The sequence below is a fragment of the Caretta caretta genome, chromosome 3 (assembly GCF_965140235.1).
Source record: "Caretta caretta isolate rCarCar2 chromosome 3, rCarCar1.hap1, whole genome shotgun sequence".
Lineage (NCBI taxonomy): Eukaryota > Metazoa > Chordata > Testudines > Cheloniidae > Caretta > Caretta caretta.
Window position 1 is genome coordinate 134,042,995 of NC_134208.1, and position 22,659 is coordinate 134,065,653.

The 22,659-nt window shown below is 42.4% G+C and overlaps 1 protein-coding gene across 3 annotated transcripts in view; it reads left to right on the forward strand.

Moving 5' to 3' along the window:
- Positions 1 to 3,154: 3,154 nt before the first annotated feature.
- The window catches only part of MAP3K21 (mitogen-activated protein kinase kinase kinase 21), a 66,314-nt gene continuing 46,809 nt past the window's right edge, over positions 3,155 to 22,659 (forward strand). For 2 of the 3 annotated variants that reach the window (XM_048843844.2, XM_075126905.1), the window contains exon 1: positions 3,155 to 4,269. In XM_048843844.2, coding sequence (XP_048699801.1) covers positions 3,456 to 4,269 — 814 coding nt within the window. In that variant the 5' untranslated portion in view covers positions 3,155 to 3,455. The remainder of the gene's footprint in view (positions 4,270 to 22,659) is intronic. The other variant, XM_048843845.2, reaches the window with a different exon arrangement.

The window sequence follows — 22,659 nt, forward strand, 5'->3', positions numbered from 1 at the left end:
AAAGTAAAACTACTTCCCCATGCTTATTTTTCCCCCTACTGTTACTCACATCTTCTTGTCAACTGTTGGAAATGGGCCATCCTGATTATCACTACCAGGGCCGGCTCCAGGCACCAACGTTCCAAGCAGGTGCTTGGGGCGGCAGTTAGAAAGAGGCGGCAGTTCCTCCGGCCACAGCGGCAATTCGGCGGCAGCTTCTCTGTTCCTCCAGCCGTAGCAGCAAATCAGCGGCAGCTTCTTCCTTTTGCCATCCGCGGCAGCAGTTTTTTTTTCACTGCTTGGGACAGCAAAAACTGTAGAGCTGGCCCTGATCACTACAAAAGGTTTTTTTTCTCCTGCTGATAATAACTCACCTTAACTGATCACTCTCATTACAGTGGGTATGGCAACACCCATTTTTTCATGGGGTGTGTGTGTGTGTGTCTTCCTACTGTATTTTCCACTACATGCATCCGATGAAGTGGGTTTTAGCCCATGAAAGCTGTCATAAATATAAAGGGAAGGGTAAACACTTTTAAATCCCTCCTGGCCAGAGGCAAAACCCTTTCACCTGTAAAGGGTTAAGAAGCTAAGATAACCTCACTGGCACCTGACCAAAATAACCAATGAGGAGACAAGATACTTTCAAAGCTAGAGGGGGGAAACAAAGGCTCTCTCTGTCTGTGTGTTGCTTTTGCCAGGACCAGAGCAGGAATGCAGGTCAGAACTCCTGTAAAGAGTTAGTAAGCAATCTAGTTAGGTATGTGTTAGATTCTGTTTTGTTTAAATGGCTAATAAGTTGTGCTGAATGGAATGGATAGTCCTGTTTTTGTGCCTTTTTGTACCTTAAGGTTTTGCCTAGAGGGATTCTCTGTTTTGAATCTGATTACCCTGTAAGGTATTTACCATCCTGATTTTATAGAGGTGATTCTTTTATTTTTTCTTTAATTAAAATTCTTCTTTTAAGAACCTGATTGCTTTTCATTGTTCTTAAGATCCAAGGGTTTAGGTCTGTGTTCACCTATGCAAATTGGTGAGGATTTTTATCAAGCCTTCCCCAGGAAAGGGGGTGTAGTGCTTGGGGGGGATATTTTGGGTGGGAGACATTTCCAAGTGGGCACTTCCCCTGTTATTATTGTTAGACACTTTGGTGGTGGCAGGGTTTAACCTAAGCTAGTAAGAATAAGCTTAGGGGGTCTTTCATGCAGGTCCCCACATCTAAGCCCACGAAAGCTTATGCTCAAATAAATTTATTAGTCTCTAAGGTGCCACAAGTACTCCTCGTTCTTTTAAATGATACAGACTAACACGGCTACCACTCTGAAACATTCCACAGTTTATCAGTCATTGTGGCTTCTGATAGATACTAGATAAAATATAGTATGGAATTTGCTCATATGGCTGAATGTTTCTATTACATTTTATAGCTTGTATAATACCAAACAAATATGCAGATAAAGGATATATTCTTAACACTCCATGAATGGCAGCTTTCTCTTATATTAAAGGAAAGGGCTAACTGATTTTTGATCATTTGACTTTTAAAAAATAAATTATTTTAATAAAACATTATCTACAACCTTATTTTCTTTCTACAGAACTGTCCAAGAGCACTGGGGTTGCCCATCAGGCACTAAAAGAGATGGCGACATAAGTAAATCATCTTTATCTGGATCATCTTAGGGAAGAAGTCAGTGGATCTGACTAGCAATTGGGCCCAGAGGGAAGAGGACCTGTGAGGTGTGGCTTAGGCTCTTGTCCACATGTGGAGCAGCCTGCTACGCTGGTGCAGGAGGACAATGTGGAGCCCCCTTCTTGTGGAAATGAAACCTGGCAGGTGGGATCAACAAGGCTACTTTATTGGCTAATAGATTAAAGGACTAGAGGGCACACCTTAAACAGTAGGCCTGAGGGACCCTATCCTCTTAGAGGCTGCCCTCTACTAGCCAAATTTGGAACTGTTCTGTTATCAGTTGTACCTTTTAAAACCACTGATATATATCCAGTTTCCCCCCCCCCCGAGTAAACTGCATTGCCTGAGCTGTGTGTCTGAGTACTTATTGGAATCCACCAGGTGCTACAACCTATAGGGACTTCACTACTTAACTTTTCAATTGTACACCTGACATGTTATCAACTCTCTTCAAAAGGTATGATCTACACAGCACCCCAGTATTTGGGGAGAGTGAACTCTTGTTGACATTCTTCAGTGAGAGCCATAATAATAGGTCTGAAAGATCCTTTTTAATTTGGAAGAGGGGTACTAGTCTCTGAGGTACTGCAACGGCTCTGTTAAATTCAGCACAGTTACAGAAGAATGTTATGGGTTACTTACAAGATTGTGTATTGTACTTGTCTTGCTATTTTTAATGTATTTTAAGACTAGAATGCCTTTTTTTCTCCACCTTTGCCCATTATTCCTTCACTCCAGTTTTTTGACTCTTCTCTTGTATGTGCTGTCTGATTTGCATCATTATAATCTGCATTATTTTTCCTCCAGTTTCCTTCTTTTCCTTAATCTCTTCCCTGATCGCCTTGTCTACAACATTTTTTTCACTACACTTTCTTACCATAGGTAACAATGGTGGGAGTGCTAGTGTAGACCACGAATGGACAGTTGCCAGCATTTTAACCACCATGTTGGCTAGAGCTAGTCTGAGTAGATGTAGATGACACCATCGTTAAACTTTAAAATGCAAACTGTCTGCACTAAAGGTCCGCAACAAGCGGGAGCAATGGGGGGAAGTTGTAAGGGGTGGAAGGGAAGAAAGCAGTGCGGAAAGAGCCTAACTTACCTACTAACGCTCCCCTCTGCCGCCTTACTCACGCCTTGGCACCGCTGTGCCCAGGCTTGCCTAAGTCTCTCTCTCTCGCGGGGAGGGAGAGTCCCTCCTCCGCTTAGTGTAAATGGAGCGTGTTTGCCAAGCCTCTCCCCCAGGGCTGCAGGAGTTTGCTGTGTGTTCTACTAACACCTTCCCACCCACCCTACCGCTGTCCCTACGCGGCTGGCCTGACCCACTCGCAGTGGGGGCCTGCCCCCCGCCGCAGCAGCGCTGGCCCGGCAGCCCGTCTGTGCGGGAAGCAGGCAGGGCACCTGCACCTGCCTTTGACCCCCCCCGCGCCGCTCTCTGTGGATCACGTGTCCCCGGCTGGCCAATCCGGCGCGGCCGAGGGCGGAGGTCGGCCCCGTTGGGCTGGGTGTCTGGAGCAGCTCGGGCCGGGGCGGCGCGGCCGGTGCTGGCCCCATGAAGCTGCGGACAGAGGCGGAGCAGAGACCGGCCTGGGCCTGCCCCGCTGCCCCCCGCGGGCTTGGCCGCGTTACCTGCGGGTCGCCCCCGGCCGCTCAGCGGGGCCCGCCCCACCCCGGCGGCAGGTGCGGGTAACGCGGCAGGTGAGGATGAGCGTCCCCGGCGGCGCCCCGGGCTCTCCCGGATGCCGCGGCTGAGGCGGCTGCGGCCCGTGCCCCGGCCCCTGCCATGGCTCTGCTGGGCTCCGGGGCGGCGGCGGCGGCCGAGGGCTCCTCGGCGGGCGGCGGCGGCGGCGCGTCCTGCCCGCTCTGGACCGCGCTGTACGACTACGAGGCGAGCGGGGAGGACGAGCTGAGCCTGCGGCGGGGCGACGTGGTCGAGGTGCTGTCCAAGGATGCGGCCGTCTCGGGGGACGATGGCTGGTGGGCGGGCAAAATCCGCCACCGCCTCGGCATCTTCCCGGCCAACTATGTGACTTACCAGCCGGGCCGGTACCCGCCCCAGCTCCGCCAGCCGGAGAAGGGCGGGCGCCCGGCCCCGAGCCCGGCTCCGCAGGACTGGCGGGCCGGGGGCGGGGGAGACCCGCCAGGCTCCCTGGCCCAGATTGACTTCCAGCATCTGGAGCTACAGGAGATCATTGGCGTGGGGGGCTTCGGCAAAGTGTATCGTGCCACCTGGAGGGGCCAGGAAGTGGCGGTGAAAGCGGCCCGGCAGGACCCCGATGAAGACATCATGGCCACAGCCGAGAGCGTGAGGCAGGAAGCCAAGCTGTTCTCCATGTTGAAGCATCCCAACATCATCGAGCTGCACGGCGTCTGCCTGCGGGAGCCCAACCTCTGCCTGGTGATGGAGTTTGCTCGGGGAGGCTCCCTCAATCGAGCCCTAGCAGGGGCAGCTACCACCGGCGGGGGAAGCCGCTGGGGCCGCCGTGTACCTCCGCACATCCTGGTGAATTGGGCAGTACAGATAGCCCGCGGGATGCTCTACCTGCACGAGGAAGCCATCGTCCCCATCCTACACCGAGACCTCAAATCGAGCAATAGTAAGTCTTCTGCATGACTTAGTTAAAATACTCTCTGAAAACTCAATGTCTTTGGTGTGTTGTAACCATGTTTTTTATTATGATCAGCAAAAGAGAGGAGGTTGCTGTATAAATCAGATTTATGGAGTGAGAGGGACATGGCCTGTTGGAGCGATATATTTGTCACAAGCTGCTGCATGTGGACAGTTTGAATGAAGGAGCTAACACATGAGACTTTGACTGCTACACATTACATCTGTAATTGTGACTTTTTGTAACCAGTTAGGCATGTTGGTCTTAAGTGGCTACAAGTTCAGTTTGTGTCCACACACCAACACCATCCCAATAAGTTGGTTTATCTATTTACCCACCACGCTGCATAGGTTACATTATATTGTTTTCTGGGAAAATCTGGGCAGCTATCTTGTGGTACCCCAGTGAGGCATAACATGTCCTCCCCTCTCCGAGTAGGTCCTGCATTTGGGGATATCCTTCTATACAGAGAGTTAGAAAGGAGGAGGACCCATTAAAGCCATAAACGGACACCATTAGGGAGTGCTATATTGAAATAAGTGTTTTTATTTGCTTACTAGAAGACCATCTTGTGCCAGTGGGAGCTTCTGGCAAGAGTGACATGGTTGGTTAGTTGTCTTGGTTACTGACCAGTCATGTGATATGTAAGCCAACCATATCACTAATTAGGTAAAAGCTCTGTTAAAAATTAGCACAGAGTTTATATACGTAATTGTAACACACAGAGCAAAGTCCTATCTTCCTCGGCAGAAACTTAAAAAAAAAAAAAAAACTGAGTAAAATAGCAGACATAATATACTTTCTTCCTGGTCTGTTCTGTAATTATAAAAGACTTCACAATAAAAATATATTTTTCATAGTCTCTCCTTTGTTCCTCCCCAACCCTATTTTTCTGTTAATGAAAGATTTAATGATGGCGATTGTCACATGATACTTATGACTTCTATCCTACTTTTTTCGTTAATGTGATTTAGTGCTGATGAATGGTGTCAGATTAATGGACATGGAGATTCTAGTGCTTTCATTTCAAAAAAGCCAGTGAGATAGCGGCAGTAGAAGTTCCTCTGCTCTTAATATGGACAACCACCTGAAGGAGTCAGAGGGAGCTCAGTTTTTATGCCTAGTGAATCATTGGTTTCTCTGCAGGAGTTGCTAAAATTGCTACTATTTTAGATCCTTTTGTTTTGTGAGCGCTGGTCCCCTAGAAACTGGATTTACACCAACAACACTTGGTTGTTACAATCCTGGAACATGTTTGAATTAGTGATCTAATGGTGAAAAGCTATGGTCTTGTGGTTAATGTCATTTTAAGTTTTTGGGGCTCTGTCTATGCTAGCCTTTTTTCTCTCTCATATTTCACACTGGTAGTTTCACCAGAGGGGGTTAGCGATGGGAGTTTTCTTGCAGACAAGAGGTTGGCAGCTACTGATATTTTTTACACTGTTTAGACTTGCTCTGAACAGAGTGATTAAAATGTTAGTGGCTGTTGGCATCTTGTCCACACTATTCGTGTTGCAACCAGTGGTGATAAATTTTAACATTATTTTGTTTAGATTTAACATTATAAAAACATCCATATAAAAGCTCTGAGCACCCTGACAAAATACTTAAAATAACCACCCATCAGCATTAATACCAATGTAAAAATAGTTAATCAGTCAACAGCTTTAAATAATCATACAGAAGTAACAATTTACTTCAACTAACAAACAATGAAAATGGAAAAGCATCAGAAAAGTCTTTGTACCCAAATCATACCCAGGAACATACCCTCATCTTTCTCTAAAAGACCTACCGAACCAAGACTTTTGCAGTGTACCTAGAAGGTCATCAACTTTGGGTTGTTTTGGCCCAAGGTGGGGAGCAAGTTTAGAGTCCTGGGGCCCTCCCTGAAAACACTCCACTGGTATCCTCCTCCTGGTTTAACAAAGGGGATCCAGCTTCAGTGCTTCCACTGACTGCAGCTCCTGTGGTATGTCACAAGGAGAGAAGTGGTTTCTCCAGTAGGCTGTTTAGGGTTTTATAGGTCATAGCTAACACCTTAAATTCTACTAAAAGAACAATAGGCAGCCTATATCATGTCACATTTAATGAGTGAGCTGTTGCATCTTCAGTCTGTTTGAATGGTTTTAAGGTTTAGCCCTATGCAGTGGGCACTGGAATAGATTAGACATTTTAAGGTGACAAAGGCATAGCTAGATTGCAAGGTCCACATCTGAAAGAGGTCACAACATTCTGGCCAGGTGTGGTTGTTAAAAAGTTGACTGGATTACAGTTCTAACACCAGCTGGGGGAGGTCCTAAGATCTCCACCAGGTTGTGAACTCTAGTGCTGGTGGATGCACTTCCTCAGTAATAAGTGTTGATGTAACCTCTGGAATCCTTTCTGGTTGCTTCTCCCAACCCACCATCATCATTTCTGTCTTGTATGGGTTGAGCTTCAACCAGCTCATTCTCCCCTAATCTTAATCTCAGTGAGACACGGTTGAGACTCAGCACCATGTCATCATCCGAGTTGGATGTGATCAGCATAGTGAAAACACCACCCCCTATGCTTAGTACTCTCCTAATGGCCCCATGTACATGTTTAATATGGGGGGTGGGTAGAATAGTACACTGCAGCTCCATGCACTTGAGTCCTTTGGGAAAAGGATCAGTTGCCCATAACTACCTGTTGCGATGTTGCCAAAAAAAAAAAAAAAAAAAACCCTGCTGAAGGGCAGCTCATCACTCCTGCCAACGTCTGCAGGCTACTCAACAGCATCTTGTGATCAATGGTATCGAAAGTAGGTGATCTAATAATACCAGCATGGACATTCGGCCTACCAGAAGGAAATGGTTAATCACTGCATTCTGTCTGCCAGTGCTAGGTCTATACACAGATTAAGAAGGGGGAAGGTTATGAAAGGCATCTAAAAACTTTGAGTTGTCTCATAGTTTGGGGAAAAAATTAACGTAGCACAGCCTGGGAGTGTATCTAGGTACTCATTTATTGTACTAGTGTGTACTTGTTGTTTTGAAATATATTCATGAAATGGATTACCTGAATCTGAAATTTTCCTGCCACTTTAATAGCATCCTCTTATCCAATAATTGGTCCATCAGACTCAAGGGTTGGATTCCACTCTATTCAGATAAGAGGGTTTTTTTGGGTGGGGGGCGATGAATTATTTATTGATTTGATTTTGTACTATTTTCCTCAGTGGGAGCAGAAACTGGCTCAAGACTCACTGACCTATTCCCTACCTAGTGCAGGATGTTAATAACTTAGCATTAACAACCGCAGTCCACACGTGAAATATGCCCAAACAAGCATATTGTCCCCTCCTAAGTCATCTAATGTAGTTTGGGTCTCCTGGACAGTCCGGGACCTTATAGTAGTACTATCTCACAGCTGCCAAACTAGGACATAAGAGAAGAAAATCCTGGCTGACCAGGGCAGCAACACTGAGAGCAATGAGCTGTTTTGCAGAATGATGAGTGTAAAGGCAGGCTAGCTTTGTGTAATCTTCCCCAAACCAGAGTCCATGGGAAGGGAAGACAGTGGCATGTACTTTCTTTATCCCCAGATGAGAAGAAAAGTTGGGAAGTGCCAGGATCTGTCATTTTCCATCCCTGTGGAGAAAGAGAAAACTAGCAGGGAGAAAACTCTGTGTGTGTGTGTGGGGAGGGAGGGAATAAAGGAGGCAAATGTAGATTTAGGAGATGGCGGTGGGGGACACGTTTGTTTCCTCTTACCTGTTTTGAATGTGGTGCCTGTCAGTTTCACTTGTTCTCTGAGGAAAAAGTAGTTAGGACTTACCTGACAGATTTATCTAGCAGATATCAGTACTGTTTCATTCAGGAAGGCTCTGAGCACCGTAAACTCTCTACATAGGATCCACCTCTTATTTGATGTGTTCTTGTTTCATGCAACTTGTGAAGAAACAGAAAGAGAGGATATTCTCAGGAAGCTGAGCTCCCAGAAGCATGAGTAAAGAGGTACCCTCTGCTTTTAGCTGGGGGGAGGAGGTGGGAGAGGCGCACACAGCTGTGCTCTCCCATGTCCCCTCTTTCACACTTAAAGGTGTCATCACAAAAATACATAACAAAGATATGTCCACTTTTAAATAACACATTTTTACCTTTTAAATATAGAAATAACACTTATAAATGTACATGTATGCATTGTATATGTTGCAGTCTTCATGACCCACATGGATTGTAGTAATGAAGGGAGAGGTGGTGTGGACTATGTTCCTTCCCAACTCTGAGTGGCTTGCAGGGTCTCTTGTCACTAAGCAATTCCAAACTTTGGTATTAATCTAAAGAAATTCCAAGGCAAAAAAAACATAGAATCAAGATTGAAAGGAGGACTTTACCTGTCTCTATCTGATACATGTGCTTAAAATATCCTGAAGAAATCATTGTAGTTTCTCAAAACATAAAGAAGTTGAGAAATTATAAATTCAAGTTCTTCTTGAAGAAAAAGAAAATGTTCAAAACTGTGCAATTACTTACCTGTACATCCTTAATTGTGACCTTGGAGTACAACCTGAAACCAATCAGACACTCAAGTCGTCTTTAACTATCACATGGGTGTGTTAATATTACAGTAATGTATTGTCTTATTGTTGCTGTTTGACTTCATGAAACTGATGGTTGAATGTTTATCTAAGAGTTTCTGGTTAACAGTTATAATACTGAAGAAAGAGTTAAGGGTGTTTAGGTGACCAGAACTGTTTGTTTTTTTTAAATATTTAACTCTCTTTAAAATATTTAACTCTCTTTAAAGAGAGTCAAACCACTTATTTCTGAACAAGGGCACCAAGTTAAATGAGAGGGCTAGGAAGATTTGGGTTTACTGGAGCCGTTGGCAGACTTTCCAGGGCCTTGTCTAGATTAGGATTCTGTACTGCATGTTAGCGAACACGTATTGGCCTACACCTTCCAAATGCTAGTTTAATTCCAGTACCTGGTTTTAGAACATTCAGTGCCTCCAGCTGGAAAAAACAAGTTCCACATCCTGAGTGTAGGTGTTAGTACCTGCAGGAAACTTTCCATGGAAACTCAGAGTAGCTTACAATTTAAAGGAATCACACACACAAAGTGAACAGTGAAATCACAGAAAGTGGACAGTCTACCAGATGTGGCTTTATTTAAATTAAGAAGGGAATAGCAAAACTGAAAATAGGAAACTGTTTTTAAAAGCTGAATAAACAAATGTTATATAAATAGATTAACACTATAATACCCATACAAATAGCATTCTCACACACGCATTGAATGCTGTTTTCTTTCTCTGTCCTCTCCTTATGGAGAAAAATTCTTGGCTTTTGATAGGCTATGATAGATCTGAGATTAATCTGTATGGGCTATACTTTTCAGAACAGTGAGCTCTCCTTAGTGTGACAATTAGAGACAAACCCATGGCTTCATTCAGAAAACTTTGGGGACAGTTTCCATCCTGGAGTCCCTAGGTGACGTGGGTCTATGTTTTCATGTTATCTCCCTTGCCTGTGAGAGTTGGGAGGGGAGAGAGAGACCTGCAGCGTTAACAAATTCACAAGGATTACAAATGTTGTTTTGTATGTTTTTTTTATTGTGGTGAATCCTTAATTTGCAATTTCCAGGCTTTCTAGTGTAAGTTTACTTTAAAAAATATGCAAAACACTTCCAGGGTTGGTTGGTTGGTTTTGTTTGTTTTCGGTGGACTTGAGAGAGAGAGTTTTTTGTTTTGTTTTTTAGCCTTAACTTCAGGTTAACTGTCTTTGCCTAAGAATAAACCCAGATGGGTGGCAATTAATGAAAGTGGTAAATTCTTTTAAGTAAATATGTCCAACCATAGAGCTCTTGCTTTTCCTTCCTCTTCTCCCCTCCGCACCCTCCCCCCCCCCCCAAAAAAAAACCCTATGTAATGGCACCAGTCGTGGCCAATGAGAAAAGATTAAAACTAACTTGGAATTTCTAGGCCAAGCCTTGCCATAGTTAGGAAGTTGTTAAAACAGTAAAGAATACTCTCTCGGTCTGAAGCCTTAGTTTAGCCATAGCGGCTTAAATTCTCTGTCCCTCAGTTTCCCAATCTGTAACATGGGGGTAGTGCTTGCCCATCTTGAAGTGCTTTGAGATCTGTGGAAAAAAGGCGATATGTAAGTGGACGGTAGTAGTATTGCTGTCCATCTTGCAGCAAACTTTTCAGAATGCTATGCTAGCATAGAACAACACTTGCAAATTTTAGTTGGTGTCATGTCTCCCTAATGACTTCCAAAGTAAGCCTTTCCTAAGGGAATAGGGTTTGTTTTAATTCAATGGCATGGATGTGCCAATTTTTTTTTATCTGTGTATCTTTTGTAAAATTAGGTCACTTCTTTGAGTTTCTTATCTTGTATTTCTTTTTGTTTTTTCTTTTGTACTGTTCTCAAGGATCGTTTTTCATGGTTTAGTGTACTCTCACATCAAGGTCTTGATTCTCCCCTTCTCCACCCCCTGCACCAAGGTTCTGAGCACCTGCCATTCCCATGTTCATGTATGGGAGCACCACTAAAAATTAGACCCATTGGCTTTTCCAGACCACCAAAGAACACATTACAGCATAAACATATTGCACTTTACCAGTTGTGCCTAAGTAGCATGGGCATTGTATTTTTTGTGCATTTTTTGAGTTTGTCCAGAAAGTGGTGTGTGTTTGGAGATAAACTTGCCTGCTACATGTAGCAACGTATATGTCTAGATTGCAGTGGGTAAAGTAGTTTATAGAAACTAGTAATTCTAATCTGCAGTTGGATGACTTGTTGCAACATGTTTTTAAAGTAAAAATCACAGTAGCTTGTTTAATGCGTTTTTTTCATACAGTGACTATCTCTTGGAAATATACCTATTCTATTGGTTCTATGCAATATAGTGTTTGTGTATAAAGTCCTTAACCTTCTAAAGAGTGAATAATGTTCTGGTTATCTCATATGTGGGTTGAAAACCTAACCTATCCGAGCAAAAGCAAAATTTCCTTCTCTGAATGTGTTAACTCTATCCTAGACTCTAACAAATGAACAAAATTAAAAAATCCCATACACAAACTCTTTAAACTAGAGTTAAGGTTGACCAGATATGTTTCCTTGCAATGCAAATACCAAAAGCAAGGAACTCCTACATTAAAGGCAACACCTAGCACAAACTAATTTTTCAACCATTAGTCCAATATAGTCACAACACTCCACCATTCTACAGCACTTGTGGCCTCTCTAACATATGCAGTTTCATTTCAACGGGACTACTGCCCTCAGTAAGCCCAACAAACAGCTGAAAATCACACTTAAATACACAGCTTTAACTCTGACCTATTCATTTGTTTTGTTTGTAGTTAAGATTGTGTTTTGCATCTTTGACACCATCCCTGAACAGCTGTTGGCTCTTTCAAAAATGCAGTCATGGTCTAGTCTTTCTCTGACCCTACTTGCCTCTCCAACTTCCCCATCTTCCTTGTTCTAAAATAATAATTAAATATATCTTCAATCTTACTTAAGTGAGCTGTTTTACAGCTGTTGCTTTGAGTTCCTTTCCTACAAATTCCATCTTGGATTCCCCCCAGTCAAGTTTCTCCACTGGAAATCTTGAAAAGGGCACGTTCAGTGACTTTTTTTGGCTAAAACAGAGGATTAAATTCTTGCCCAAACATCCCATTAATTTTCTGACTGTAACCTTTTTCTCAAAGGAAAATATGTTTTGGAGCTTTTGATTGGTGGTAGCCAAATTACTGCTCTCCTAGTTCTAATGACATCAGTATTGGCTTGTGTGCGTACACACAAAAATAAAAACCATAACTTCATATTTTTATATAAGGTGTTTAGAAATATTGGGCAAGATTTTTAAAAGTATTTACGCACCTAATGATGCAGATAGATGCCTAGTCGAATTTTCAAAAGTGTCTATGTGTCTAACTTCCATTTAAATTAACAGAAATAGACATCAAAGAACTTTTAAAACCTCGGACCTCACACTTCTGAAATGATATATATGCCTAAATACAATGAAAATTATGTTGGGGTGACAAGAGGCTTTGTGTAGTGTTGGTAAACTTGAGAAGATTCAGCTTGATTTTTCAGTTTACTATTTGGTATTAATATGTTTGTGTTTGAGCACTGTTAGCTAGAACATAGAAATTCCATTAAAAATTTTACATTGACTTGTAAGAAGCAGAGAAGTAACATTAAAATTAACTTTGGAGCTTTAATACCAAATTTATAGATTCTTTAACCTTTAGATTCTTCAAATTAGCTATTGGATGTTTTTGTTTGCAGACTGTCAGTTTCTTAGCTCTCAAAATATTTTCAGCCTCCATATAGCAGGGTTTGAACTGAAAATGGCTGTGTAAAATAAGTGTTTTTTAAAATGTGTAGATGGGCACTTTGAACTATTACTCAGGGTACTTGGGCAAAGTTAAAAGCCTATAGTCTTTCCTTCTTTCCAAAAATTAATTCTAATGCCCTAAGTTAACAATGGCTCCAAAAAGTGTGTGTTTTTGTTTTTGTTGTTGTTGTGTTTTTTTTAAAGCTTCATTTTTCTGAAGGTAGAATTAACGCGCATAGCAGCATAAAATTAGATGCACATTTAGCTTTAACAGTACAGATACTTTGATGATGGAGTCTCCTATCGAATTTGATGGATGAGCTATAATTACTCATTACCCTGGGTAAATTCATGGAGGTTAAGTCTATTAATGCTATTAGCCAGGATGAGTAAGGAATGGTGTCCCTAGCCTCTGTTTGTCAGAGGGTGGAGATGGACGGCAGAAGAGAGATCACTTGATCATTACCGGTTAGGTTCACTCCCTCTGGGGCATCTGCCATTGGCCACTGTCGGCTGACAGGATACTGGGCTGGATGGACCTTTGGTCTGACCCAGTACGGCCATTCTTATGTTCTTATTGTGGGTCATAAGATGAGACAAATATTTTAACATGCTTGTTAAATACAAATTAACTTGTGCTGTATAAGGATAGTAACAAACTTCATGACTTTACATAAGTTAAATTTCTGACTTCTTGAATGTTAGAAGCTTGTGACTCTTGGGATTTCACCTAAATTCCATCATGTTTGCTTTCTTGCTACATGCTTTCCTATTCTTGAAACCTTATTGCTATCCCTGTAACTGAAAGTAAATTCCAATATTACATTTTACAGCTGTTTTAAAAACCTTTTTGGGGTATCCAACCCTTGTGTATTAAAACCCTGGGTAATATACACTAATATGAACAATTTAAGTATTTGAGTAAAATAATAAATAAAGTCTTCCCCCTCCCCCTGAAAGTCTCTTGCCAAGTTGATGCTTCTGTGTTTAGGGTCATAGCTCCAGTTAAATCAGCCCCAGACATGCCAATGTTGGCAGCATAATCATGCTTTGTTCTCTTCCTGGCAACTGAAATCAGTGTTTTGACAGGTGTGCTTTTAACTCAGGCCTGATAAATCAACCCCTCCCCTTTCTGTTCCTCCTAAAACTGCAGTGGTAACTATTTCACCACTGTAGTTCATTGTTTCATTCCCCTCCCACTCGCCCCCCCATAATATTGGAAACTTGAAAAGAAGCTTCGCATTTATTTTTGTGTTCTTGATTTGTCATTAAAACCAAATTGCAACATTGTTCTCTGGAGTCATCACAGTGATAAGTCAAGCATTTGTTGTAAGTTAGGAAGGCCTAGGTCAGCTTGGAATGAGAAGAAAAGTTTGGTGTCTTTTTAAACTATCAAAGCATGGGATCTTTGAAGATCTCTTAACTTTGTACTAAAGTATGTCTATACAGTACTTTGGGCCAAAGATTCAGGAAAGCCAGTCGCCCAGAGCAAGCAGGAATTTTTCTGTGGGACTGTCATTAAATTCTGCAGAATCTTTAAGATTTCATTTTTTAAAAAGTGTTTTAATTCTCATTGTTGTGAGAGAAACTTTTCAGGTGTGAACAAAGGATAAACCAATGCAGTCTTGCTTTCTTCAGCCTACAGAGAGGCGACTCCAATGCTGCTGTCACTGTTAGGGGGGTGGGGAGCTGGCTGCTGTTATGAGCAGGAGACTTTGCACGGGTAGTAGGAATGGGGGTCCTCTACCATTGGTCTTCAGGTTGGCTGTGGCCTCCCTGCTCCTCATTAGAGTTGGTCAAAAAAACGGACACTTTTAATGAAAAATGTGTTCTTTTTTGGGTAGAGTCAAAATTTTGACACATGATTTAAAAAGCTTCAGTCAGCTGTACTCAATGGGCTGCTGCTTGGTTTTGTGTGGATTGGGATCCAGTCCAGAGTGGAGGAAATCTCTACCTCCCCCTGCCTTGAGGCTCAGTTTAGGGGACAAGAAGTCCTTACTGCCACGTTGGCAGAGGACTGCTGCAGCGGCACAGGAGCCAGCAAACAGAGCTGTAAACAGGGGAGTTTGAGTGGGAGTTCTGTTGGAGGAGAAGGTATTTGTATTTGGTTTTGTATTTGTATTGTTTGTATGTGTAGAGGCTTGTAGGGGCTTTGTGCTGGAAGAGAAGCTGAGCCCTAATTAGGGGGCAGGGCTACTCTGAGTAGGGGTCCTATGAAAGTAGCCAGCCAGTCAGGCAACCGTACAGGAGCCAGCAAACAGAGCTGTAAACAGGGGAGTTTGAGTGGGAGTTTGTAAGGGGAGTTTGTATTGCGGTGCTCGTTTGGGGTTTGATTTTGCTGTGGGTGGTGGTGTTTTGGTGGGGTTTGTTACCCGGACTAACAGGATTTATGTGAGAAGGCTATGACAGATACAGAGGCGGCAATGGTAATGACCCAATAATGGAAGACACAATGAAGATGATTGGATGTGGAAGCTGCGGCAAGTACATGATCCTGGAGGGGGTACCTGGAAAGAGTTTCATCTGCATGAAGTGCCGCCTGATAGAGCTGATGGAGGAAAAGATCCGAGGATTGGAGATGCAGGTAGAAAGTCTGGTTGAGTTTAGAAGGGGGTTCGAGCTGATTTTGGAGCAAAGACATGAGGCGGCTGAAGGGAAGAGCTCAGACTTGCAGATGGAAATAGGACCGAAGAACTCTGAGGGGAGACTGCTGGGTGAAGAAAACAGACAGTGGAGGCATGTGACTAAAAGAACCAGGCAGAGGAAAAGACGGGCTAGTGAAGGAGAAATAGATCAGGTATAGAAATAGATCAAGAACAGGTATGCAGAGTTGGAAAATGAAGAAGGGACACAGCAGGTGGTTACTGAAGGTGGAAGGGCAAGGAAGAAGAGAAGAGCAGCTAGTCCTGTAGGAAAAGGGGAAGAGTCAATGGAGACAACACCAAATATGAGCCCCAGGAGGATACAGGACGGGTTGAAGAGGATTACAAGGGAGAATAGGAATGGAGAGGACTTGCAACCACAGGGGATAGACCAGAGAATCGCACCATCACCAGGAAAAGGCAGGGCTACGTGATCGGGGACTCCCTACTGAGAAGAATAGACAGGCCTGTACCAGAGCTGATCCAGAGAATAGAAGGGTGTGCTGTCTACTAGGTGCTAAGATATGGGATGTGGACCTGAGGTTGAAGAGAATCCTAAAGGGAGCAGGAAACAATCCACTGATCGTCCTTCATGTGGGAACAAATGATACTGATAGATTCTCACTAGAACGTATCAAGGGAGACTATGCCAGGCTGGAGAAGACGCTTAAGGAAATCGTGGCTCAGGTGATCTTCAGAGGGATTCTGCCTGTTCCTAGAGAAGGGCAACAAAGGTGTGACAATATTATGACTATCAACAGATGGCTCAGGCAGTGTTGCTATAAGGAGGGCTTTGGGATTTATGGCCACTGGGAGGCATTCATGGACAGAGGACTGTTCTCTCGGGATGGACTTCATCTGAGTAGGGAAGGAAATAGACTTCTAGGATGGAGGCTGGCACAACTGATTAAGAGAGCTTTAAACTAGGAATTCGGGGGAGATGGTTGGGAGATGTTTCCAGGTAATCTCCACACTGGATTTTTCTGGATTTTTCACATTGAGATGGAAGAAAACAAAGAAAGGATACAGCCGTGGGTAGGAGAATGTATATAAGGAGGAAGGGCAGTGAGGATACCAGCCTAATAGGTCATACTGGCGGTAGAATGTCTGTGCCTAATCGGGTAAAGAATGTGAGTGAGTCCAAACAGCAAAAATTAAAGATGTTTGTAGACCAATGCGAGGAGCCTAGGTAACAAAATGGAGGAATTAGAGCTACTGTGCAGGAAGTGAAACCAGATATTACAGGGATAACATAAACATGGTGGAATAGTAGTCATGACTGGACTACAGCTATTGAAGAGTATGTGCTGCTTAGGAAAGAGAAATAAAGGTGGTGGAGTAGCATTATATATCAAGGATGAGGTAGACTGCAAAGAAATAAGAAGCGATGGAATGGATAAGACAGAGTCCGTCTGGGGAAAAATCACTTTGGGGAAGAAAACTACTAGAGCCTCCCCTGTGATAGTGCTTGGGGTGTGCTATAGACCACCGGGATCTAATTTGAGTATGGATAGAGCCCTCTTTAATGTTTTTAATGAAGTAAATACTTACGGGAACTGCATGATAATGGGAGACTTTAGCTTCCCAGATATAGACTGGAGGACAAGTGCTAGTAATAATAGATTTTCCTAGATGCGGTAGCTGATGGATTCCTTCATCAAGTAGTTACTGAACCAACAAGAGAGGATGCCATTTTAGATTTGGTTTTGGTAAGCAGTGAGGACCTCACAGAAGAAATGGTTGTAGGGGACAGCCTTGGTTCGAGTGATCATGAGCTAATTCAGTTCAAACTGAATGAAAGGATAAACAATCTGCAACTAGGGTTTTTTATTTCAAAAGGGCTGACATTCAAAAATTAAGGAAATTAGTTAGGGAAGTGGATTGGACTGAAGAACTTATGGATTTAAAGGTAGAGGAGGCCTGGGATTACTTCAAATCAAAGCTGCAGAAGCTATCGGAAGCCTGCATCCCAAGAAAGGGGGAAAAATTCATAGGCAGGAGTTGTAGACCAAGCTGGATGAGCAAGCATCTCAGAGAGGTGATTAAGAAAAAGCAGAAAGCATACAGGGAGTGGAAGATGGGAGGGATCAGCAAGGAAAGCTACCTTATTGAGGTCAGAACATGTAGTGATAAAGTGACAGGCTAAAAGTCAAGTAGAGTTGGACCTTGCAAAGGGAATTAAAACCAATAGTAAAAGGTTCTTATTTATATGGCTATAGAAGAAAACAAAGAAGTGGGACCGCTAAACACTGAGGATGGAGTGGAGGTTAAGGCTAATCAAGGCATGGCCAAATATCTAAACAAATACTTTGCCTCAGTCTTTAATGAGGATCTTAGGGATAATGGTAGCATGACAAATGGGAATGAGGATATGGAGGTAGATATTACCATATCTGAGGTAGAAGCGAAACTCAAACAGCTTAATGGGACTAAATCAGGGGGCCCAGATAATCTTCATCCAAGAATATTAAAGGAATGGGCACCCGAAATTGCAAGCCCATTAGCAAGAATTTTTAATGAATCTGTAAACTCAGGGGTTGTACCATGTGACTGGAGAATTGCTAACATAGTTCCTATTTTTGAGAAAGGGGGGAAAAAAGTGATCTGGGTAACTACAGGCCTGTTAGTTTGACATCTGTAGTATGCAAGGTCTTGGAAAAAATTTTGAAGGAGAAAGTAGTTAAGGACATTGAGGTAAATGGGACAAAATACAACATGGGTTTACAAAAGGTAGATCATGCCAAACCAACCTGATCTCCTTCTTTGAGAAAGTAACAGATTTTTTTAGACAAAGGAAACGCAGTGGATCTAATTTACCTAGATTTCAGTAAGGCGTTTGATACGGTGCCACATGGGGAATTATTACTTAAATTGGAAAAGATGGGGATCCATATGAAAATTGAAAGGTGGATAAGGAATTGGTTAAAGGGGAGACTACAGCAGGTCATACTGAAATGTGAACTGTCAGGCTGGAGGGATGTTACCAGTGGAGTTCCTCAGGGATCAGTTTGGGACTGATCTTATTTCATCTTTTTATTACTGACCTCGGCACAAAAAGTGGGAGTGTGCTAATAAAGTTTGGATGACACGAAGCTGGGAGGTATTGCCAAATTCAGAGAAGGACCGGGATATCATATAGGAAGATATGGATGACTTTGTAAACTGGAGTAATAGTAATAGGATGAAATTTAATAGTGAGAAGTGTAAGGTCATGTATTTAGGGATTAATAAGAATTTCAGTTATAAGCTGGGGACGCATCAGTTGGAAGTAACAGAGGAGGAGAAGGACCTTCGAGTATTGGTTGACCATAGGATGACTATGAGCCACCAATGTGATAAGGCCATGAAAAAAGCTAATTCAGTCTTGGGATGCATCAGGCTAGGTATTTCCAGTAGAGATAAGGAGGTGTTAGTACCATTATAAAGGCACTGGTGAGACCTCACCTGGAATACTGTGTGCAGTTCTGGTCTCCCATGTTTAAGAAGGATCAATTCAAACTGGAACAGGTACAGAGAAGGGCTACTAGGATGATCCGAGGAATGGAAAACCTGACTTCTGAAAGGAGACTCAAGGAGCTTGGCTTGTTTAGCCTAACCAAAAGAGGGCTGAGGGGAGGCATGATTGCTCCATATAGATATATCAGAGGGAGAAATACTAGGGAGGGAGAGGAATTATTTAAGCTCAGTACCAATGTGGATACAAGAACAAATGGCTATAAACTGGCCATCGGCAAGTTTAGATTTGAAATTAGATGAAGGTTTCTAACCATCAGAGGAGTGAAGTTCTGGAACAGCCTTCCAAGGGAAGCAGAGGGGACAAAAGACCTATCTGGCTTCAAGATTAAGCTCGATAAGTTTATGGAGGAGATGGTATGATGGGATAACATGATTTTGGCAATTAGTTGAGCGTTGACTATTCATGGTAAATAGGCCCAATGGCCTGTGGTGGGATATTAGATGGGATGGAATCTGAGTTACTACAGAGAATTCTTTGCTGGGTGTCTGGCTGGTGAGTCTTGCCCACATGCTTAGGGTTCAGCTGATCGCCATATTTGGGGTCAGGAAGGAATTTTCCTCCAGGGCAGATTGGAAGAGACCCTGGGGTTTTTTTGCCTTCCTCTGCAGCATGGGCCATGGGTCACTTGCTGGAGGATTCTCTGCACCTTGAAGTCTTTAAACCATGATTGGAGGACTTCAATAGCTCAGACATACGTGAGAGGTTTATTGCAGGAGTGGGTGGGTGACATTATGTGGCCTGCATTGTGCAGGAGGTCAGACTAGATGATCGTAATGGTCCCTTCTGACCTTAAAGTCTATGAGACTGTATATTGGGCAGCATACATTGATTTCTTTTGGAGGGGCATGCCCAGGACTCAAACTGGGGGGAAGGGAGGATGTTAGTAGTTTCCTGAAATGAGAATTGTGGAAGATTGTACAGATCACTTGTGATCTTTTGGGCTTATTGGTTCCATTAGGTCGAGTTTGGGTACACCAATCCTTAATTTGCCTGGCTTTGCTCTTTTTAAGGGTTGGATAGAGTTGCCATGGAAATTCTTGATTGTGTTCAAATGATAAGGGCATCTAGAATGAATGGTCAGGTGCTCTTTCTTTAATTTTCTACACATTTAAACAAATATTAATATCTTAGGCAGAAGTGATTACTGCTGTTACAAGTAACATTTATGCGCATTTTATATTTGAATCTCCCTGCATTATATTCAGAATTTTTTCACAGTTGCTGGGTCAAAGGCAGAGGCTGGAGGAAAACCATGCTTAAAAACAAAATAGGAAAAGTGACTGACTTGATTGATTTAAAAAAAAAAAAATTGGAACGGAAGATCATGGGTAATTGTATAATACCTGAAATAATTTGGCGTGAATTTGTTCAAAATTTTTCAAGTTGACAGTCTCTCTAATGGTGACTGCTGTCTGTATGATGCAAAATCACAGAAGGGTCAGGTTAGTACTGTAACACTTCTTTAAACATGGAATTTAAATAGAAAAACTAATCTTGAATAATCCATTCATTTAAGAATTACAGAATGCTTACTATTTCAGGTTCTTATAATAATGTTAATTTGTCTAATGAGAGCTTTAACTCCTGCATTTAAATTGAGTATTTAAAATAACAGTGGTTTTGTGTCTAATTGTAGTGGCTTACCACTCAAGTTCACCCTCCTAGAGCAGGATTTAAATTTCTAGCAATCATTCTAGCCTCAGCAGCAGCTAGAGCACCTGTAAAGTAACTCATAACTTCTTTAACTACAGCATTGTCTCCTGGACAACTTGTCTAAACTATTTCATTCTCTCCACAATTTCCATTTGTCCAAAATTGCTGTTATAAATATTGCAACAGTGGAAGTGGAGGAGAGTTGATGATGCAAGGTGCGTTCAGCCTACAATGTATGCTTCATGAATCTTTTTATATTGTTGTAATTTATCTTTTCATTTCTCCTCCCCTCTCCGAGAAAAATCAGATGATTTTATTTTGCAGTTTGAGTGCATTGATAGCTTTTGCCTGCCACATGTTCCTTTTCTATAATGTTGCCTTTCTCTTATGAGATTAGTAATGTCTGTCAGCTTTTTCAATCAAGGACTTTTTATGACAGTTGTCATCAAGTTCTGTCTCTGCAGTTGGGAGCACCTCTGTTCAGACTTCATTTTAGAATGCGTTTGTGGTTGAGTCTAAAAATGTCTAACGTTGTCAGATTAAACAGGACTGAGTTTAAGAGCAAATTGGAGTGGGTTGGAGTCTTCCACAGTTACTGTCTAAATGGTAGGTAAAAGCTATTAAAGGGTCTATAGCAAGCTGTGAAAAAACCTGCAAAATGTATCTCTAGCCCTGACTTGGAGGGTAGACAAATGTCTAGTGTGTGTGTCTCCTCACCATTTATTTTCTAGGATAAAAAAAAATCCTCTAATATGGATGGTGAGCTGTAAGAAAGTTGGATCCACAGCTTGAAAGTCATTACGTGCACAACATACAGGGACAAAGGTGAGGTTCTTGCCCCTAATACTTAGAGGGGATTTCAGCTGTCGTAACTTGCAGACAAGTGGCAAGCGTATCGACAATGGTGCAAACTCCTAGTATAGGCAGGTAAAGCCATTACTTGCCCTGGTGGAGTTTACCTGAGTCTCAAGCAATAATCTGTGTTGCAATAATGAGTATAATGGAGGCAAATCCTTCTATATACACAAGGTACTTGTTGTTGTAGTGTGCTGCTAACAAGCAGGCATGGCACACATTTAATAAGATGGCTAATAATTGGGTTTTGGAAAGAAGAGGTATATGATACCTGTCAGTTCAAGTAAAAATGCAAGATAAGCAACTCTGTTTCATATTCATTTGGAATTTACAGAAACTGAATTAATTGACAAGCAGTACTTAAACTGAGTTTGAGAGGGAAGTAATGATGTTGCCACCCTCCACAAATTATATGGTCCAACGTCTAGTTAACCTGTAGCAGTGAGAAATATGGGATATGTGGTATAACCATATATAATTTGCACTCCTGTAGTCTCAAAGATCTGTGACTGTCGGTGGCAGCAAATGTAGTAGCACATAGGTACCTTCAGTTCTAATCTTGCTAGGTTAATGGCTAAGCAAACTAGCTTGTATTTGCAAAATGCACAAGACTGAGCTATTTAGAGAAGTCCTAGATAAGGCAGTAGCAGAGGGTGCTGCAGAAAGAACTCACTATTAAGTAAAGAAAACTAAGTGTGAATGGCCTTGGTCCTGTTTGCTTCTACCAATAGCAAAAAAAATATTTAAAGGACTTAAAACTACTCCTGGAGAAGTTTTTGTAATCAAAGCATCAAAAGAAAGTTCAGGCAAAGTACAGCCAATGATTGTCATCAGCAACTCTCAAATGTATGACAGTCTTTGGGGTCTCTCCATGGTCAAACTTAGGAGAGAGGCTAACAACTTTTTGAGTTAAACTGCTATGGACTGCAGATCAACAAAAATCATCAGAGTATGCAATGAACTTCTTCCAAAACTATTTTACAAACAATCCTCAGATTTCATGAACCCTGTGAAACAGAAAAGATATAAGCAATTGCTTCATATTTTTATTAAATAGGGATTATAGAAGAGCACCCATAATTGGAGAAATATAATAAACTGTACTCTTTTTATTACATTAAATAGAAGAAAAAGACTGATGTATTAGACTTGTTCATTCTCTCCAGGTTTAACTAGAAGGGTAACAATTAGAGCTCACTATTGCTAATGGGAAATCTCCTGGATGTGCTGCAAACTAAAACTCCCCCCTGGTCTCCCTAAAGAACATTGCACTGAGGAGGGTTGGGGATTCCTTGGCTACACTCTTTGGTGTTGTGAAGCACTTGTAATCACACTAGCTAGCCCTTCACCTAAGTACCTAAGGAAACAGCTGGGGTACAGTCCTGGCCCC